Source organism: Glycine max, chromosome 17 (genome assembly GCF_000004515.6).
Source record: "Glycine max cultivar Williams 82 chromosome 17, Glycine_max_v4.0, whole genome shotgun sequence".
NCBI classification, from domain to species: domain Eukaryota; kingdom Viridiplantae; phylum Streptophyta; class Magnoliopsida; order Fabales; family Fabaceae; genus Glycine; species Glycine max.
Window position 1 is genome coordinate 8,206,306 of NC_038253.2, and position 21,838 is coordinate 8,228,143.

Genomic DNA, 21,838 nt, shown 5'->3' on the forward strand with positions numbered 1-21,838 from the left:
TCCCTTCCTTGACGGCACACTCACCACGATGACACCCCTCCCTTTCAAGATGACCCCTTCTTCCTCGTGCCCTTTATTCTTGCACTACCTAATCCTTCTTCCTCTTGCATGAAGTTAAGTACTAGCTTCTCCCTTATTTTTTTTTTCTTCATCTCTTTCTTCATTCATCAAATTTAATTAACTATAAAAAACTTTCAAAATGACCTTTTCCGTGAGCTAAAATGCTTTCGAAACAACATTTCTTGCTTATGAAAAGATCATCCGGAAAGCATTTTTTAAATCTGAAACAACCTTTCTGAAAGTGTATTCATATATTCAAGAAATGGAGTTTCAATTCAAGAAATGGAGTTTCAAAAATCATTATTGTGCTTACAGAAAACAACAATTGCAATCTAGAGTAACTTTTTTGGAAATATATTTTATATCTTTTGAAAAGAATGATCCAGAAAATATTATTTTGGTTTATGAAAGTATTATTTTGAAGTAAAAATTACAATCCAAAATTGTCTTTTTTGAAATGTATTTTGTATTGTTTGAAATGATTGTCTTGGAAACACTATTTTTACTTACAGAAAAGATATTTAATGAGACTTTTTTTTTCGAAAGAATCATTTTGTAAGAGTATTTATATCTTTATGGAATGTGAAAACAAATTCAAAATTTAAAATAGGAATGTTTGTTGAGAAAAAAAGTTGAGTTGAAGAAGAGTATGAAAAAAAGAAGAAGAAAGAATTTATAATGGTGCTGACTGCAAAACTAAAAAAAGAAAGAAAGAAAACAAAGGAAAAAGATAAGAGGGATACATTGAGATTTTAAAATAAATAAGAGATACAAAACTCAATTTCCTTAATTTTAAGCTAAGACTTATTCGGACTATAAAAAAAATGCAAATTTGGCATGTCGAACCTTAAAGAGCTTTAACTGATTCATATATTCATCCCTAATCGATGATATATGCTGTTCACTTCTAGGAGATTCTTCCCACGTGATATTGTGGGGTAATTTTTTTCTGTTCGGGCTCGGGCCCGGGCCCGGGCCCGTTTATTAAAAAACTGTTTTTTTTTAATAAAAAAAAACTAAAATTAAATAAGAATGAGTTAGAAACTGACACCTGTAAATAATGCAGATATTTATGTGCATGTACGGCTCGGATCCAGTGAACCTTGAAAGGCGGTTTCTTACCTGAACCGCCTAACAATCCATCATTTCATATTTCAGACACGTGTCCATAAGAAAGGTTGCCATTCTCACATCAACAACGAATCGAATCCCTGAAACAAACTTGACCCACTTAATTAAACATCACCAATCCCAGTGGGGTAACGGGAAACCCAACCAGCCGGTAATGGGCGGTTCAATCCGGGGTCACGCGATTCATAAAATAATTCAAAATCCAAACTGACCCTCTATAAATAACTACTCGTTGTCCCTTTCATTTTCGCATTCAACTGAAAAAGGAAGAGGAAAACCTCTCATTTTCTCTCTCTCTCTCTCTAAACACAGATTTCATTTCCAATTCTCTATCTCTAGAAAATGGGAACAACAATTCTTCGTTCCCACGATTGCCTCCAAGGCCGGTTCCTCCACAGCGAAGCCTTCGCCATCGCCGCATCACGTGTCGCATCGCGAAGAAACTCTAATCCTAACAATAATAGCTTCGCCTCCTCCGCCAAACCAAACCGCTGCCGGAAGCGGAGTCCGGTCACCAATCGAAACCGCCGTCGATCTCCGGCGAAGGCCACCTTGCCGGCGAATCTCGTCATGGGACACGTTAAGATCCTGAAGCGAGGCGAGAAATTGAGCCTCCAGAATAATACCAACCAAAGACTCGCGGAGAACGTTTCGATGAAGAACGATATGGGCCTGGATTTGTTATTGGGCTCGACGGATCGGTTGGGCCCGGATCCATTAACCATGCAGAAGCATATTAGGGTTTCAGATGCTAACAACAACGGCGTGTATGCGGGATCGGCGTTCGTCTCGTCGCCGCATCCAAGTTCCGTTCCGGTGCCGGGATTTCTAGGGCGGAACGGCGCAGCCACCAGCGATTTGCGACGGTTGCTGCGACTCGATTTGGAATGATATTATTTCGGTGTTTGCAGATTATATTGTGTACTTATGCAATGATTAGGTGAAGATGGATGATGATTAGCTCGCATGGTCTCTGACGCGCTTCCTTTATTTTTTCAAGAGGATAGCCGCAGGGTGCGGGCACGTGAAGAAGAAACGGAGAAAGCAATGCTTGAAGGTTTTTAGGGAGTGGAGATTTGGTGTTCGGTTTCTGAAAGGGGGTGTTAGTTTGTTAGATAGTGATGCCGTTAGTTTTTAAACGCTGTTAAAAGACGGAAGGGTGGGGTTAAGAAATAGAAATGTTGGTCTGATGCATGTGAATCTAGAATGTGTAGTTGATGGGGTTTCGTATGGGTAGAAAGAAAGTTTGATGCGTTGTCTGTTTTAGGTGGTGTTTGTATGATGTTCAGTTCTCATTATCGTGCTGATAATATGTAGTTGTGAATCTTTATATTAGTAATACAAGAATGTTTCTGATATTAGCTTTACATTTTGTGCATAATTGAATTTATTGTTATATTTTGAGCATCATGGAATTGGACGTTTGATTGAAGGATTTGTTGCCCGTTTTTCACTTGCTTGGTGATTACTGATTCAAGTGCTGATCGGCCCTGTAAACTGGTATCGGGGAAATCAATGGTTGATTACTTTTTTGTCTCTCGTTTTCTGTTTGAATGTTTCAAATTTCGATATACCGTTTGAACTCAAGCTTGCGATTTCTGCTTTTGCTCTAATTTTTACATACTTGTGACTTGTGTGATTTCTCAAGGTAAGTCCTAAACTCATCTTAGGTCATTTCTCTTGTATCCTCATAATTGCATTAAATGAGTCGTTTGTTTCAGGTATAGGAATTTACACTTATTTCTTGTGTTGTCTATTTTGATAACTTCTGTTGTCTGTGACGGATAATCTGCTGGATTATTTCTTTCTTTTCACTCGTAATTTTCACTTTAGCTGTGTAGAGTATTGCTGTTGTGTTAATGCTATTGTTTTCTTAAAAATTCAAGCCGAACTTTACTAAATGCTGATCGTTTTGTGTTCATACAAATAATTTGTATTTCTAAATCTGAAAACAGACTTTAAGATGTGAACTCGGAAGCTTGACATCCGCATAAAAGTTTCATCCCTTGTCAATTGAGTTAAGAGCCTGGTACGCAAGATACCACCAACGTCACACCAATCATTTTCTCCAATTTGTACCATTGAAAATAATGATTTGAAAGATGGTTCCAGTAACTTGAATAAGTCATATACAGTTTTTCATAACTTGAGTGTACCCTCTCAAAAATCCTAGTTAAGATCCAAGTGTAGAAGACTGAGAGTTGCACCAACTGGGATAATGACTAACCATAATGCTGCAATCTCCTTCATAGTTTCTGATCTAACCTTGTTAAGTCCCCTTGAAAATGCAACGGCCATTACTCCACCTACTAGACGGGTTGCATAGATAGGGACGCCGAACTTTGAAGCAAACAGAACCAGAGCGATAGCAACAAACTCAACCACAACCTTCTAGTGACTAGTTGGTGTAAATTTTGTTATCTTCTTCCCTATTATAGCTATAGCTATCACTCTAAACTCGACATCATTAGTCTGCTGCAACAACTCCACATCATTAGCCCTACTTGGATGAAAAAATAGCCAGTTGGAGAACACCAGACACCAGAGTCTACATTTAATATTATAAATTCAAATATTTATTTTGAATGAGTGTTTTTAGGAATTATTATTCCATGAAAATATTTTAGGAGTTTTTTTTTTAGAATGTTTTTAATAGGTGTTATCATCCCTCCCAGTATATATTTTTTAGGGATTCCCAAATTCTCTCCCACAAACTTAATGTGTTGTAGTTATATATCAAACAAATATTTTAATTAAGTTACACTCGTTAGGTGAGGGCAAGCCCTAGTGCAGTGGTAAAGTTGTGTCTTGGTGACTTGTTGGTCATGGGTTTGAATCCGGAAATAGCCTCTTTGCATATGCAAGGTTAGACAAAATATTAATTTTTTTAAAATATATTCATCCTAAGTTAATGATTTATTTATTAAAGAATAGAAGCAAACTGACCCATGGAATGAGTTAAACCAACTTTTTAAAAAATAAATAAATAGGATTCTAATTGCTCTTAAAAAATGAAGGACTATGGGCCAACTCTAACCCTAAGGATTTGGGGACATTTTGACTCTCAGCTTTAGCTTTTGGGCTTTGTGGATTTTGGTCCTGGTCTACATGAGCTAGTACTTGGGGGATGAGCTAGGCTAAATTGAAAGTTCTGATTAAGGAAATTGAATTGTTTAACAGTTAATTTTAATTTGTGGAATTTCTATTGCTAGAGAGTTCTAGTTACTAGTTGGAATCATAGTTGAAGTATCTAGGTTGCTCCTTTCCTCATCCTCTGGTTGTTTTACTTCGGGTGTGGTTAATTTAGATCCTGGTTAAAGCATACATTTATCTTGACAGAAGTTTCAAGGATCATTACATGGGCTCGGATCCTAGGAATGAGGGGGTGAACTAGGCTAAATTGAAAGCTCTAATTAAGGGGATTGGATTGTGCAACAGTTAATTTGAATTTAAGGAATTTTCTATTGCTTAAGTTACTTGTTGGAAATTGGAAATCATAGTTGAAGTATCTAGGTCTGCAGGTTGCTCCTTTCATTTTCCTCTGGTTGTTTTATTCTGGTTCAATCTCAATTTAGCTTGATAGAACTTTCAAGGATGATTATCGTTATTGCATCTTCGCAAAAAAATCACTAAAAGGTGTTGTTTTGTGCTATAAAAGCTAAAGAACATGGGAAACTAAAACTGGCAATGAAGTCCACATGGAAAACTTTGCTTATGGCGCCAATGGTTTGCCTTTTTATTTTTATTTTTTTTAACTGATTGATTTTGTCAGTTGAAATGTTTGTTTTACGGAGACTATCAAATGTCTTGGTGGTCTCAAAGTTACTGCTTAAGAGCTGTTGACAAAATCATTTTTGAAATAAATTAAAATTTAATCAATATCTATGTTTCTGTAATTTGATGAGACTGCATTGTTGAAAGAAGTATGAAATTTATTGTAATTTTATAATCTTCTAAATATTTATATAATCTAATTTTATTTTTAAAAAACACCACAATAATTAGGAAGGTGTGGATAAATGTACCTCCAAAAAATAACTTAGAAGTTCAAGTTGAATAAAATACTTAAAAGAAAATGATGATGACCGTTACAAAATTGAATTTGAATAATGACTTACAAGAATTTCCGACAAAACAAATAAAGTCAAGAAAAATAAAGCAAGGATGACACTTCAATTATAATAGAGACAAACAATAAAAATAAGAGCGCTCGAACTCCAACAAGTTAGATATAATTATAGATAGATAAATTTCTCTATAAATACTTACATAAAAAAAATAAGAAATAAACATTTTTATAAGCTAAAATTAACTTGGATATAAACTAATTTTTAATGACACTCATATTATATTCTTTAAAAGTTTATTATTAACTTAAGCATAAATTATTTTTGGTGCGATAATTTTTTCTTCTTGTTTCTTTTATAAGTATTTATGAAAATTTGATCGAAACATATAATGTAATTGTTGGAAAAAGAAGACAAAGTGTCGGCAAAACGATAATTCAAATTCTGCAATAATGTAAGATAAGGCAAGTGTATAATACACTTTCAAAAAAGAAGCAGCATGTGTATAATGATTAAATTTTGTGTATAAATAAGGCATCCATCCCCTTATTTGAGACAGAGACAGACAATTCATGTATACTCTTGTAAACACTTCTTATGACTTACAAATAAAGTTTGAACTTTTCCAATTTGTTCGAGAGCTCTTTTAGTAAATGTTTTAGTTCTATTACATATCATCATCATTATCTATTATCTTTTGTCTATACTGTAAAAAAATTAGGACCAACTGCAGAAGCCTTTGTCCAAGGTCCTTTGCAGAAGGACGGAACGGCCACGAACAAATGTGACAACTCAACACAAGTCGTACCATATAATGGAATGAAAAATTCCAATGTTGACCAGACCATATTATTCTCGTTAAGCTGTAGAATGATGCAAGTTACCCGTGACTATAGTTTTTTTGAATTTCTTTGTCCCTAGTATGTTTTCCATGAGAGGTGGTCCAATAACCCTTGGTGCTAAAAAAGGACAATTGTGTGAAATACAGCCATAGTACTGTACTATGTACTATGAGGAACACACAAATATTGTACTCCTCAAGAGTACTATGTGTAACGGGTAAAATATATTTTTAATTATATACATATGATTAAATTTGAATTTAGTCCATTTAAATTATTATTAGTTTAAATTCTTAAAATGTTATTTGTTTTAAAATAATTCCATTTTTTATCAACAAATGGTAACTTATTAGCTTTGTTAAAAATATAGATGAGAAGATTCGAACCCAAACTTCTTTCCTCTCATCAAAGTAATTCTTATCATTACTCATCAATGACATAACATAGATTTAAACTGAGATAATCTCCAAAAATTTAAAAGTTATACTGCAAAGATCAGTAAACTGAAAACCAATAGGATGAATAAAATGAAATTGTAATTTTTGCATCTATGGCCATGAAAATCCGATTATCAGAATTACATTCCTGAATTGCAACGGCCAAGTACAGTATAAACCTCAGAATTCGAATTTATCATACAATGATATTATATCTAACAATGAAAAAAGCAAAACTTGATTATTTGTATTAAACTTTACTACTTTCCCTAGTAAAATGGACTGAAAAAGTAACATAAAATTGAACATTTCCGAGGGTCCTCCTGTGGAAAACTGCTATCTGTAGAGCTAATTTTTTTTTTTTTTTTGACTGTGAAGAGTCTTCAATCCAATTTGACCGAAGAAAACAAGTAATACACGAACCAGAATGAGGAAAGGAACCCAACTGTGCCTGTAGCCAACATGATTGCTAGAACCATGAAGAGGGAATACCCCAAGTAGAGAGTTGCAGAAACTGGCCCACTCAGATTCTTGAGATCAAATACAAGATAGTTTATGGAGTACAAAAAGATGTATATGGCAACAGAACCAGAGGCAAAGAACGATTTCCACCACCATCTCCAGTCCTCCACACAGAGGTGCATGTAGGTTAGAACTAGAGATACCTCAGCACAGACCACCACAAGAAGAATCATAACAACTAAGAGAAATCCAAATACATAGTAAACACGGCCCATCCAAATACTAGACATAATAAAGAAGAGCTCGATGAACAAGGTACCGAATGGGAGGGTGCCAGCACCGAGAACCAAAAGCCATGATGGGTACCTCTGCTGGGGAATTTCTCGAGGGATTTGATTCGTCCGGACTGGATACTCAACGTGAGGTGCCCTTGCTCCAAAGAGCCCACCGATAAGGGTAAGGGGCACAGAGATGCAAAACCAAAGCAAAATCAGTATAACAAAGAGTGAAAATGGAATGGCTCCTGTGCTGTGACTTCCCCACAATAGGAAGTTCAAGGTTGTGAGGATCAAAAAGGCGATACCAGGGAAGAAACAAGCAGCCTTCCATGCAACGGAACTCCATCCCTTCTGATCACCGCAGCCGATTGTCCTCCATAGCCGAACTGCAACATAACCAGCAGCAACACCAAGTATCATGTAGAAAAACAGCATACCTGTGATAAGTGTTCCACGTGAGGCCGGTGACATGAATCCAAGTGCAGCAAACAAAATTGTCACAACAGCCATCCCCAGAATTTGAACTCCATCACCAACCATTATACACAACAAGGCAGGATTTGATGGGGCACGGAAAACATCCCCCACAACAAGCTTCCAACCAGATAACTCCTCATTCATCTGCGCTTGGGCCTCCTTATCAAGCTCCTCGTACCGGGTCAGATCCCTCCTAACAGTCCTCAGGAAGATAACAAGAACAATGCCAGCAAGAAAAGTGATCACCATAAGCGAATTGAGGATAGAGAACCAATGAACTTTGGCTCCCTCCATCTTCAAGTAGGCATCCCATCTAGATGGCCACTTGATATCACTCTCCTCAAAGGTGATCTCATAAGTAAATGTAAGTGGCTGCCCTTCCTTGATAGGCATCGCCACCGTGGATGGATCGCATCTGATCGGCGACGGGTATTTGTTATACATTTTCAACCCTTTAACAGAATCAGCATTATGCATAATACTACAAGGTATCACCTCAAACCCAACAACCATGTAACCAGGCTTGTCAGATCCCTCCTTACCAATTGTTGGGATCATCTCGGTCGCATCACCGGTCCCCATAACACGTGCCACATTGGTCTCCTCATACTTATGGACAAGGACATTAAACCTCAGATGGTTAAACATATAATACACATCCTGAATCTTGATACCAACCGGGTACCCGGTCCACCTCAGAAAGTACTCCACCTTCTTGGTAAATCTAATGGCAGGCAAATTATCAAGTATGAGATTAACCTGATACATCTCATCAATCCTCTTCTTCAAGATCTTGAACTCATCATCAGAGAGCTTTTCCACTTGACACAGGAATATCTCAGACTCATTGGTGTACATCTTAAACTTGTAAGGCGAGTTCTCGATCCGATCCCCCATGAGGAGTTCACCGAGATTCTCAGCACTGTCCTTGACACCACCCTCAGGCTTGCAGAAGGGTAAACTATAATAACTGAAGGGCATTTCTGTCTCAATTGAAGTCAGAGAATTCACCTTCACCGATAACTCATCCCCAATGCCGTACTTGTGAGGGTAACTACCGGGGAGGTAAAACCCATTTCCCGATTGGAACATTAAGCACAGAAAAACGAAAACCCACAATCTAAATCGATGAAAAGACTCCATTTTAGGACGGTTTTGCATCAGATCTGAAAGACCCAGATAGGGGAAATGCTAAGAAAACAAAATAAAAAAAGTAAACGAAACAAGCTCTAACTTGGTTCTCAGTTAAGGGAGGATGCAGATGCAAAACATGGGAGCTATAATACAACACGACAAGACTTAAAGGACGAAATGTAGATATGAAGAGATTTAAAAGCACGTGAATTTCACTTACCCGAGGACAGAGGGAAGAAGATCGGTGTGGAAAATGTGTTTGAGGGCATGAAACGATTTCTTCGAGCAATGGGAATCTAGAATTTATTATGGTAAGAAAGAAAGGAAAATAAACGCGAAACGGTGGAACGAGGGCGTTGAAACCGGGGACTGCAAATTTATATGCTTCCTTCCCTCTCACTGTTTTCATTTTTGTAAGAACATACTCATGCTCTTAAATTACCATATTATCCTTCTATTTATTCATTTATTCATATCTATTTATTTATTACAATACTACCATTATACTGACTATTATTGCTATGAATACAGGTTAAAGAATAAAAAATAGAATATTGTTTTATTAAAAATTAGCATTAATGTATATCCATTTTAATTTCTAATGCATTTCCAATATGAATTTTAATAAAAATAGTTATTTTAAATTCCTTAATAAGTCCCCTTATTAACAAGACCCAAAACTATAAAATAATAAATGGGACGTGTTTAATAAACAGTAGAGTCTATATAATTTTTAATTTTTAAATAATTTGGTCCCATAATAAATAGTATTAAAAAGAATTTATTAAAAAGTACTATGCCATTAACATTTCTTCTCATTTACTATTTAAAATTCTCTCTGACCTTATGCACCAAAAACAGACACAGAGAATAATCCAACAACAATTCTTGCATGATTAAAATAATTTAACGACGCTCAAATCACTTATTAAAAATAATTTTAAAAATGTTTTGTGAATACACTTTTCATTATAATTTTTAATGTAATTTTATGATTTTTTAAATTATTAGCTAATTGTTTAAATAATGTTTTTAAAGTATTCACTATTAAGGCTTAATAGTGCAGTCTAATAAAATCTTTAGTACTTTTAAATTAATATTTTACCATATTTAAAGAAATTTATTGATTAAACATTAGTGCTTTATTTATTATAGAATTGTTCGAAATGCACCTGAATTCCGATTCACAGTTCTGTCATAAAAATTTATCAGCTATCACCGATATTCTGTGGCCGTACAAATGTAATGACCAAATTTAATTACACTGGCCTTAATTTTGTGACAAACTTTTTTTTACAAAATTTTGTGCCTAGAGCTTCTTCTTCTTCTACATTGTGATTAGAATCTCCTAACTTACAAAAAAATAAATAATATGTGATTAGAACTGCCTTTTTTTTTATAGGAAAATAATATAAAAAAATCGGCTAATAACACATTAAGATGGAGAATGAGAAAAAGGAGCAGCCAGCTTCCAGGTGGATAATTTGGGCTAGTTAACTTATGTTTCCCATTCATTTGTAATTTGTCATTCGTGTGAAACTAACAACCAAATAGTGACATAATTAGCCCTGGCAATGATACAGTGATTGATTTTTCTTACACCTAAAAGAAAATAAAATAATAAACGAGTCATTTTCACCAAATTCATTGTTCATATCAAGAAAATCACACAATGAAAGAAGCTAAACATATATTTTCCAAAATAAAACATGCACGGAAAGCGCTGGTTGTATTATTTAAATGATGAAACTTTCTTAATGATTATGTGTCTTCTTCGACAAGGGTTGGTAATGAGGAATTTTTTTGTTAATTCCAACCTTTATGTCGACATTGTACCAAAGAAATGAGCACTCATGAAAATTGATGCATGTAACCTTGCTTGGGTTGCTATTATCTAACACAAATATAACTTGACAGTTAACATCTAAAAATTGTGATCAAGAGTCAGTTGGGTAGGGTAGAATGAAGTTGAATGAAAGTTTTAAAGTAAAAGGTAAAAATATGAATCACCTCATTTTAGTGTTTGTTTCACTTTTTTTCAATCAGTTCTATTTTCCTTCAAACGAACCCTAAGCTAGGGTTAAGGTTGAGACTTCAAGATTCTAAAGGTCCCTTTGTTTTATACACGTCTTTGAAGTGACGCTAACGTAAAGGATTGGTATTCTGAAGTTTCAATGTGCAGGTAACTTAACTATAGATCTAATTGGGAGAATACCAGAACATTGGGAAACGTTACACCTTGATATATAACTTTGACCAGCGCTATTATAGTGCTTCCATACCGACAAAGGAGAATGAGATTAGACCTAACCCTTTTAATTAACAAAGTGTTGAAATTATTTCATAAATATGTAGTGTTAATAAAACAGAACACTAATTGTATTTAAAAAATTCAATACTAGATGTGGAATATTCTAGTTTGTTGAGATAGAAATATCACGTACAGCATGCATCATCTTGCTCAATTACCATTGAAAATGATAATCAAACAGCCGAGTACTACCATTTCGCTGATGAAGTTTTCCTTTCTTCTCTCTGATTGAATCCAAAACAAGACAGGTTCAAATTTGAAAGACATAAGGGCCCTATGATAGTGAGAGAGTAACCAAAGCATTAAAGATTTTAATTATTTAATGTTTTTGTACAAGAGAATGCCTTCAATGACATAATTCTTGGTGTCTGATTGTTTTCACGATTTGAGTACCGATGTGGTTCTACTAACTCACGTTTTCCTCAATTTGTCATAAAATGTAAGTCTTTGGAGCCCTTCCTATGATGATTCTTATGGATGTGTGGCCATGTTTGCATTTATTTCAATTATTATTGAATGTGAGCAATGGCAAATACAACCAATTCCTTTGTCAAATAGAGGAAAATGGAATTTAAGAAAATGACATTTCATTCTTGCTCCTTAATCACTCTAATCACCGACAAATTGTGAAAACCAACTCTCACGAGAGAAAATTAGCATGCCACCGCTACACTCCAACATAAAACTTGTTACAAAATGGAAAAATGTAATGGACACGGATTCAGTAATTTGAGAAATGAAAACGGTGACTTTGGTCAGTAACTTGAATAATGATTTATACAAGTTACCAACAACTTAAAGAAAAAAATAAATAAAAGTATTATTCCACGTGGTCATCCAAGAGTTGGCCACATTCAACATAAGTATCTTGAACATAATTACATGTCCTCTATAGGACTAGTTTTCTTAGTTCTTAAAAAAATGAAAAAAAAACAAATAACTAGGAGCTAGAAATATAGCATTTTAACCGAGTGATTTCAGAGATGGTCATATCCCACGGTAAAGCTAAACTACGAGAGAATCATAAGATTTAAGCCAACATACAATTAGAAACAAACACAGAAAAGAAATGACTTATAAATTAACTTTTGGCACCTAGTCCTCGCGACTTTGGTAGCCTAACAGCACTCAACGGAGTGGTAATGCCTTGTGATTCTCTACCTAATCCATTACCTTCCACAAAGCCCATCTTTGCCATCATCTTTGATCCAAAGCCTTTGGTATGTTTTTCAAAAGAACCAACCTTGGAAGATTTGTTCCTAGCTGGCTCAGCCGGGCTGTTGGAAAATTCTACACCCAAACCAAGTGATTTAGCACCAACTCTTGAAGATTTGTTCCTAGCTGGCTCAGCTGAATTGTTGTAGAATTCTACACCTAAACCAAGTGATTTAGGCCTTTGAATAACCTCAATAGGCTGTGCCATACCTTGACCATTTTTCCCCAATCCTGCTCCTTCCGTGTATCCCATTTTAGCCATCATTTTTGAACCAAAACCAGTAGTGTGTTCTTCAAACGAACCTATATTAGCAGAGCTGGTGACACCCTTCCTATTTGTCTCTTCAGCATCAACAACTGTAACTTGTAAAGTTTCTGAATTGATTAAGCCACTTGATACAAATGACACTGGCTGATTAGCATATGAACCCTTTTGTCCATTCCCTTTCTTGTCTTTCAATTTACGGCTTCCTGAGTACTTGTTCTGGGCAGATTGAGGTTCTTGTAATCTAAAATCATTCCTTTTAGCATTTTTCTTTCCCAATCTTCTGTCTCCACTCACAGATTTCTTATTCACATAGTCAGCAACAGAAAAATCGGCATCCTCATCATCATCAACTCCCAACAACTGAAGTTCATATAACAGTCAGTCTCAACTTTAGCAAGTATAGATAATTCCAAATATGTAATAAGTAAAAAAAGCTTAGGTTTTGAAAGAAATGTCCAATCATTGAAAGATCAAAAGCTTCCAGTATATATTTCTAAGTTTTAATGAATGGGGCTGTAACAGTGGGAAAAAAAAAGAGAGGATGGGCCACTCTGTATCTCAAGGACATGGATGAAAACAGGAGGAAAAGCGTAAATGTTATGCAATGCATAAATAATTTTCAAGAAGTTTATCAGAAACACTACAGAACCTTTTCCAGGCGCTGTCTACCACTTGAAGATGGCATGGATGTAGACTGTGTTCGCATCACTGTCACAAATCTGAAACCAAAGTTCCAGAATAAATTTATTAAATTTACAGTCCCAAGCATTTTTAATTCTATAAATACAAGAAGTTCATCATCACCTTTTTTTGCCTGAGCCTTGGCTGTTACTCTGCATTTGATATATTGCTGCTAATCGTTGTATCTATATTCATTGAGAACCCATATCAATATGGGAGCAATATGGTATTTAAACATTTACGAACCCAGCTTTTATACTAAAGCAAAAACAAATAACATCCCAAATCACTTAAAATTAAACCATGATTCAAACGCTGAATCCCTTCATGAATATTTTCTTACAAACCCCAATTTTTTTATGAAAATCTATTTGACAAGAACAAGGCACTGATGTTGAAAGCACTGATGAGTAATTATTGGTGTGCTTATGCATTTTAAATAGCAATAGTTCTAGGCCATACAATTTATGGCATTCGTGAGAGAAAAGGTACAGACAGGAAACACACCTGTGAACAATCCCGAAAATGCATAGGCTGAAAAGAGAAAATATCCACTTCCTCCAAAACAATTTTTTCTAATTTCTAGAATTCCAAAAAAAAAAAAAAAAAGAGTTAGGTAGAGATGTGAGTGCCAAGAACAATTTGAATTTTGAATATTCATACACTACCTCATCTAAGTCCAACATGGTTAACTTTGAAAAGATAAAGTTACACTCAACAAAGAATGGTATATGATTTGGTATATATAGAAATAGATCACAAGACCTGGATAATGTGTAAGGAACCCAAATTGAAAGTTTAGATACACAGGCAAGGGAGAAGAAGATGACTATGGGACACTCATTCTATATATCATTGCAGATGAAAAATAATTAATTTTTTATCCCATACTGAATTAATTTTCTCAAGATCAACCCCACGGTGCAGCATTCTTTCTCTGCGCTTTACAGCAATCCTTTCTTTACGAAGTTTCTTTTTTTCACCTGTATAGAATCTACGTTAGCAAAATGAAGTGGCTGAAACTCTATACTATTACTATCTCGTCAAACTTAAAGAATGAATGAATGAGCGCGCGCACACACACACACACCATTTCCAGTTTCAAACTTCACGGATGGTGAAATCCACATAAGCTTGTACCACGATTCCATCAACTATGATATTTTTACCAAAAAGTATTCATGGAATTCAAAGCTCATGCATCAAACTGAAGAAACAGAAATGAGGAATTCCAGCAACACACTCTCTGGCACTCTTCTATTGGTTGAAATTTATGTGAATCCCAACAGTTTAGGAATAGGACTAACCAAATGGAGAATGGGAACCTACATATTTAGTGGAACCCATGTGAATTTCACCCAATAGGATAGAGTGTTGAAAAGAGTGTTAGAGAATATGCTACTAACATTCCTCTACACGAATTAAGCATACAATTGTTTCCAACAAGTTTTTGTCAGGACCCACTTCGACTGGAAAATTCAATGCTTTTGGGATTTGAAAAGTAGAAGTAAATTCAATGAGGACAAAGAGATTTACTTAAATTAAAAGCTTAGAACTTAGACAACAACATTGGATCTTTAACATATGTGGATGTGTGATAGCAGTACCATGAATTCTTTTGGAAGCTTTACTGTTCTGAGCATGTGAAGGCCAAGATTGAGGGAACCGAGGAACATGCTTCTTTCTAGCAGAGATGCTTCTTGGATCCTTTGCCAGCATTAGGTCTTCCAAAGCTAAAGGTCCAGAACCTACAGAGCGTTTCTTCCATGATTGAGCTTTCTTCGTGTCATATTCCCTGGAGGCTTCTTGAAGGACAAAGCCACTCAACTTCTCCAATGCCTCATCATAGCAACTGCTGGAAGAACTATCATCATCTGACTCATCCAAAACAGGTTTTAGCAACCATTTTGCTTCCATAATGTTATCACTACCACCAACTCCTTCCAAATAATCTTCTGCTACCTCTTCATCAATGTCTGAATCACTATCAGATGAGTATTCAGAGTCATTGCTTTCAGATGATCCAAGTAACTCTTCTGGCTCAGAAGACGCAGAGCTGTCCTCATCTGATGAGTCTTCATCATTATATTCATCACTTTCATCATCCGAGATGTCCTGAGTGTATAATTTAAGGCCTCCAATTGACAGAAACCCTGAATTTCTCTCAGCAGACACATTTGAGGGCAAGTCTTCTGTGATCTGATTGCTTAACTCACAATCCATACCCTCATCAGAACCAGCCTCCTTCTCAAATGATGGTGAATCTAAAACTGGAGTTGATTGGGGCATCTGTTCAGACAAAGTGCCAATGCCACTTGGGGTTTTCTCTTGTTCAGCAGGGAGACATAATCCTCTATGAGAGCTGTCACCCAAAATAAAATCTGCATCATAAGTGTACGCATATTTTACATTGCTGGGTTTTGAAGGAGGTGTTTGATCTATATGAGCAATAATTTGACCCTGCTTGGAGTCTGCCAAAACCAAAGGTTGCAGCTGATTTAAATTACTATCTTCACCATTGTTTCCAATCCCAGCACATGCGACCTCCTGGTAATATGCCATTAAATATAAGTCATTCTGAAGCAACTACAAACATAGTTCATCTGATCTTTTGAAATTGAACCCATACACAACCAGAGACACATGGTGAAAATATTCTGAACGATAAGTTAGAAGATGAAGAATATAATTTCAGCTATTCACGAAGATGTAGATATTGACTGTTGGGAATATCTTCCTCCATGATACTTGCGTTGATGAGTAAATTCACTCACAAACTTATGCATACACATTGTGAGAGTTCAAATATTTGGTTAAGCAACATGATCCATTTTGCTTGCTTATGAAATGAAAACAAGAAAAAATAGCTTTAAAGCCCACATAAAATCAAAGTATCACCGAGAACAATTGATACTCTAGCCTAGAGAGTGGGAGTTTTTCAGTAACCTTATATGACAGAAACTCACCCATAGGCTTCATGATCTTAATTAAATTCACACAGGCATGTATAAAGAGTGCGAAGACAGAACCAGTAAAAACATAATGAACAAAATAGATATGCTATGTTCCATTTTATAAGGAAAAATCATAAAAAAAGTTAACAGCTATAAGGGCACGAAAAACCTGAACATCAAGTGAAGGATAACTGTATCGAATAGTAGCACCCAAAGATTTCGCAAACCCACTTTTAGATGCAGATCCTTCTGCTGCTCTACGCTGGCTCCCGGATTTGTTATTGGACCCAGAACTTCTCTCTGCAAAACAAAGCATAGTAGCACCCAAATTCAAAAACTTATCATGTTATAAGAAGAAGAAGAAAAAAAAGGAATTTTGATAAAATAAAATAACTTTTTTTTTTATCATTTGCACCTGGATTTTGGGTAGGGGAAGGGAGATGCCAATCAGACAAGAAACCGCCTTCGACGAACAAAGCGCTCTTAACATCCGAACCTCTTTTTCGAGATTTAGGGTTGCCGCAGCCACTGCTGTTGTTGGATTTTCTGTTTCCACCACCTTTTGATCTTCTGTTCCCACCTCCCATGATTGTTTGCTTTCGAGTGATCAACAACAAATTGCGAATCGTACTGTGTTTAGATGCAGCAAAGCAGAAGGAGAAGGAAGGAATTGCAGGACCCACCCACCCACCGATGTGTACCCGGGTCTGACCCGATCCAATAGGATATTCCCCCTCCAAATCAAATATACACCACTCGTTTCATGGTTTATGGTTGGGCCGAACTTTCAGGCCCAATTCAATAGCACTAATCGCGAAAGAATAACAAAGATGCCAGTGTTGGACTTTGACTAACAGAACGTGTGGCCCAAGGAGTATATATAAAATATAATTTTAATAATTAATTTTATCCTTTTAGAATATTTATGGGATTCAAATAATTCCGAATTTAGAGGCGATAAATAAAACTAATTTTAAAATTTTATTACATGTTATCATATATGTTTTGTATTTCCCATTGTGGATGGTACATGAATAGTCGTCAAGTATTATAGGTAGTGTTTCATTAGATTTTGGACAGGAATTTTTTTTTATATTAATTAAGATACAACTTCAATCAGCAATGGGCCTGGTCCTTCATATACTCCCCGTCTATAATATAATCCAACTTAGAACGACCTTATGATAATAATAAATTTAAGTTATCACAAACCACAGATATCCCTCTATGTTCAAAATGTATTTTTGGCTCCACAGATATCAAATTAAGCCTTTTTTTTAGGAGGAGGTTGTTGTAGAAATTCTGTAAAAAAAAATTGGTATGTTTTTCCTACAAGCACTGCATTATTCATTCCCCTCCAATTCTCTTCATTTTAAATTAACGCGTATTATTTGTCTGAGAAGTTTCCTCAGAAAACTAATTCAAACCCATTTTTCCTTCTTCCTGGACTAGAAGCAATATATCCTTTAATCACACTGTTATGCAATTAAGGCTATATCCCACTGTCTGGAATTGACTCCAACATCATTTAATACAATAAAAAAAATCTTCGTAATATTTGCTCATCTTGAAGCCCAAAACACCATTCCTATTCCATACGTTGTTGTTGTAACTTCTGTACAAAAGCAAACTCTTCATTTAAATGATTTAAAGAAAACTAGCTTCGTTAGGATGCTGATTTATATAGATTATTCTTAGATAGTTGACATAAAAGAGTTTCTCGTTACATATATATAACTAGTGTTTTAGCTTGTGCATTTCACATAATAAGTATTTATCTTATATAATTAAAATTTACTACACACACGTAAATTACCATTCTTAAAATTCCTAACAAATATCTAATTTTTGTGAAATTTGATATAAATAATAAAAAATAATATCAAATGATTCAACAATTGGATAAATTAATTTCATATTTTAAACCAAGTTACAACAAATCATATTGGCAATTAAAGAAGTTTCATATTGGTTGATGTTTTCAATTGTTTAATGATAAAACATCAATCATTTTGGAGAGGAAAAGTAAGAAAGTAATATATTAATGGAGAGCAAATATATTTTAATAAATAACTTATTTACTATCATTTTTTATCTCTGCAAAAAAATCTTATACATTAATTATCTTAAAATGTAAGGAGTATATGCCAATGAATTGACATAAGTAGTTGAGAATCTTAAACAAACTCTCATTTTTTCCATAAATGTGAGTTTGAATCCCTTGACGATAGTTTCTTAGTTTGATGGTTAACTCTCTTTAGGGAGACTAGTTTAGATTTGCATAATAATTCTCTTAGTTATAAAAAGAAGTAATAGAAAGGAAAAAATAGATATTAAACCCGTTTTCTGTCCGGCTAAAAGTTTAAGCCAAACTTATCCGATGTGATATATATTTTTTTATTTTCATTTTATTCTTTAACAATTTTTAAATGAAATCTGTCTGAAAATATAAATACATCCTGATATGATGATTTGACCTAAACATACTTGAATTCCATTGAGTTGGCTATTTATTTCAAAAGAATTCTAAACCCAAATTGGGTTCAAATCAATCATTTTACAATGGAATTGATTTGTCCCCCGCCTTCAAATTCGACCCAATAAACACACTTAATTTTCCGTAATTTGTTGTTGTTGTTTGTAAGCAAGAAACAACACAGGGACAGAATATGCCAAAGGCATAAAAAAACCACTGCCGTCAAACGAATCTCACTTCCACCATATGATGATGCTTCCTTGTACTGTGAACCTCCAAACAAAACCATGCCGATAATACCAAGGAGCATAAATTGAGTATACGGCCAAGTAACAGTGACCTGACCACCTCGTACGTTGCCCAATCCGCTATTCACGAAGGACTCCAAAACTAAACCCATAGAAAATTGCAACCATAGCCACAACGTATATAACTCAAACACTCCAACTCATAATGAAAACAAACCTTGCTTTTGGGACCATCCATAATTCTACCTTTATACAGCGAGAAAAAAGAGACCAAATTGTTTTCTAGTCAATCAAATACCAAAAAAAGTCCAAAATGAAAATTGTTTTATTTGGGGAAGGCAAAAATAAAAAGAAACGGGCATTGAATAGGTAACCTAAAATAAGAGTGTCTTGCGGGTAATGTTACCCAATTTTTGTTCAACTGTTAGCTACGAACTAACAGATTCTAATCACACGTCTTAGCATCATGTGTACCACATCCGCTTAATTAATGAGTATAATTTAATTGATAATACACATTAAACTGATATAAAAAAATGGATTTAATTTCTGCATAACACATTCTTGAAAGAAATATTGAGTAATTTTAAGTGTAACTAAATCCCATATTAAATATTGATTTCATAACTGATTTAAAAGATCAAAATACATCTTTTTAAGTATTCCTATGAGTATTTTTTGAGTTGAAAGTTTTCTCTATCTCAACTTAGACACCACCTACACCTATTTTTCTAAAATTTTCTTAATTAAAAAAGATAAATATTAATTAGTATTCTTAAAATATTAACTAAAGAGTTAAAAAAAATTATTTGATACAAAATTATGTTATTTATGACTTTTTCTTACATTCTCTCATGATTTTCATAATATTTTTTAACCAATAATTACAAGAGACCTTCACAATAAATAGGGTTAACAATAGCCTAAAAAATGTGTACCTAGTCCACGGAAGTTGTCTACTAGACACGGCTCCCACAACGCATGAATGTGCCGTTAATTTACCCACAACTATATATTTAATCAACCACCAGCGAATGGTATTATATAAATGCCCATCATTTTGTGCTGAACACCTAAACACTTTAAAAGGGAGGGTGCACGTTGGCATCATCAAGCTAGAAAAAAAGTTAAGAGTTAGACACACACACATCGCACAAAAAAGAATTAAAGCAACAAGCTTTATAGCTTCTTGTTGGAGATATCAAACATGGCAACTGGTGCCGCCCCAGATGGATTATTCTGGTCAGTGGTGTATGAAGGGTGCATATCTGGCTATGATAACTGCGTGGAACGACGACCCTACCACCGTAACTGTGGCTGTGCACTCCATAACACGTCACTTATTAATCGCACGCACAAGCTTCCGAGGTGTAACAATGTGTCATACCCTATGAGGAGGGCATGGAGTGAAGGAAGCTTGGTCTTGGCAACTTCTTCTTCTTCATCATCTCCTTCTCAAGTTGCAACTGGGGGAAGGCCACAACCAAGTTTGGCAAACGTTGAGGAGGAAAATAAGAATTGCTTTAATTATTGAAGTTTTGACAAGAATTAATCTGTTTGATAAAACTCTGTTTTGCTCTTTTTATTAGTTTGAATCCGGTTTAGCCGTTTAGTAGGCCTTTTTTTTTCTTCTTTTAATTAATAAGTTGATTTGATGAAAGGTTGTGTTTGTATGGACGTCTTGCTATTATGGTTCATGGACTGTGGTCGTTTATTGGCTTCTGTATATTATACAACTCAATTTATTGTAAATTGTAATTGTGCTCATCGAAATTCTTTACATATTTCCAATATATATTCATGTTCTTAATTAATCTTTTGACGTAAATATTGTGCATATCCATATTGTTCTTGGGTGGATGCTGTTTCTAATTTTGGGAGCTAGACGCACAGATTAATTTCCTTTCTAACAATCAACTGCTCTTGGGAATATAGTTGTGTACTGAATCTTAGTTCCAACAAAGAAGTTGGGCGCAAGTGATTTGTCAAATTGGTTTTGATTCCATCATATTTCACCATCAACCGAAAGCTGCATTCAAAATCGTGACCCAAGAAAGAATCTTGACAGAGTTTCGGGGTTCTTAATTTTATATATAATCGTATCCAGAACACCTCTTGCAAGATATGGATGGATCATAATCATGCTGCTAACCGCTGCATCCAAACTAACAATAAATAAGTAGTTATTTAATGAGAGGTGATAGAGGGCAGCACCAATGATAGAACTGCCCTTCTAATTGCTAAAGAGTATTATAATTATGGATGATAAATCAAAATCGTTGCCCTTGTATAGTTTGAAGAAGAATCTTCAAACTGCCAGATCAATTCATCACATGGGATGGTCAGATGCTGGCTTGCAATTTCAAATGAGAACAATGAATTGGATTTGATGCATGATTAAATAAAACAATATTATAATATTTGATAATTTTAAATCTCTATCTGTCCTGTGAGATATGGGTGAACTGAGATTAGAAAGACAAAAGGAAAAAGTGACAAGGGCATACACACGTGAACTGTGAAAATACCATATGGCAGCTGGATTCAGAATGTAGTTCTATGGAATTGGTTCTACATACTGAAAATGAAACTAGATGTCTTTTTTCATGCCAGAGATGAATTCTATTTTAAGGGTCATAGTGTTTTAGGAGCACTGGTCAATGAATCAATAAATAAAAAAGTTTTAGTTTATTGTTAATATTGCATTGAAAATAACATATTAATATACAAAATTATTAGATAGTGTTGAGTCTTGACCATAAACTGTCCATAGTTTCAATTAATATTTATATAATAC

The 21,838-nt window shown here is 34.9% G+C and overlaps 4 protein-coding genes across 6 annotated transcripts; 2 read left to right on the top strand and 2 right to left on the bottom strand.

The window, feature by feature from the left end:
- Positions 1-1,416: 1,416 nt before the first annotated feature.
- Positions 1,417-2,547, top strand: LOC102666496 (uncharacterized). The gene has a single exon (XM_006600643.4). It carries the CDS (start codon positions 1,534-1,536, stop codon positions 2,080-2,082), a length of 549 nt encoding a protein of 182 aa, XP_006600706.1. The 5' UTR covers positions 1,417-1,533; the 3' UTR covers positions 2,083-2,547.
- Positions 2,548-6,619: 4,072 nt separating this feature from the next.
- On the bottom strand, positions 6,620-9,312 carry LOC100780910 (transmembrane 9 superfamily member 11). 2 transcript variants are annotated; one of them, XM_014770002.2, is made up of 2 exons: positions 9,109-9,312; positions 6,620-8,945 (listed from the first exon to the last, which is right to left on the bottom strand). In XM_014770002.2, the coding sequence occupies exons 1-2, from the start codon at positions 9,295-9,297 to the stop codon at positions 6,921-6,923; spliced, it is 2,214 nt and encodes a 737-aa protein (XP_014625488.1). In that variant the 5' UTR covers positions 9,298-9,312; the 3' UTR covers positions 6,620-6,920. The 2 variants fall into 2 exon arrangements, with proteins under 2 accessions (XP_014625488.1, XP_003549702.2); XM_003549654.4 differs by having other exon boundaries at positions 6,620-8,920; positions 9,109-9,270.
- Positions 9,313-12,032: 2,720 nt separating this feature from the next.
- LOC100781443 (uncharacterized) lies at positions 12,033-17,030 on the bottom strand. Of its 2 annotated transcripts, none has more exons than XM_014769874.3 (8): positions 16,733-17,030; positions 16,549-16,617; positions 14,971-15,910; positions 14,255-14,346; positions 13,871-13,945; positions 13,487-13,548; positions 13,332-13,401; positions 12,033-13,042 (listed from the first exon to the last, which is right to left on the bottom strand). In XM_014769874.3, exons 1-8 carry the CDS (start codon positions 16,805-16,807, stop codon positions 12,281-12,283), a joined length of 2,145 nt encoding a protein of 714 aa, XP_014625360.1. In that variant the 5' UTR covers positions 16,808-17,030; the 3' UTR covers positions 12,033-12,280. The 2 variants fall into 2 exon arrangements, with proteins under 2 accessions (XP_014625360.1, XP_003549703.1); XM_003549655.4 differs by having other exon boundaries at positions 16,487-16,617.
- A 3,123-nt stretch (positions 17,031-20,153) lies between these two features.
- LOC100306310 (uncharacterized) lies at positions 20,154-20,851 on the top strand. The gene has a single exon (NM_001249904.2). It carries the CDS (start codon positions 20,249-20,251, stop codon positions 20,573-20,575), a length of 327 nt encoding a protein of 108 aa, NP_001236833.1. The 5' UTR covers positions 20,154-20,248; the 3' UTR covers positions 20,576-20,851.
- The last annotated feature ends 987 nt before the right edge of the window (positions 20,852-21,838 follow it).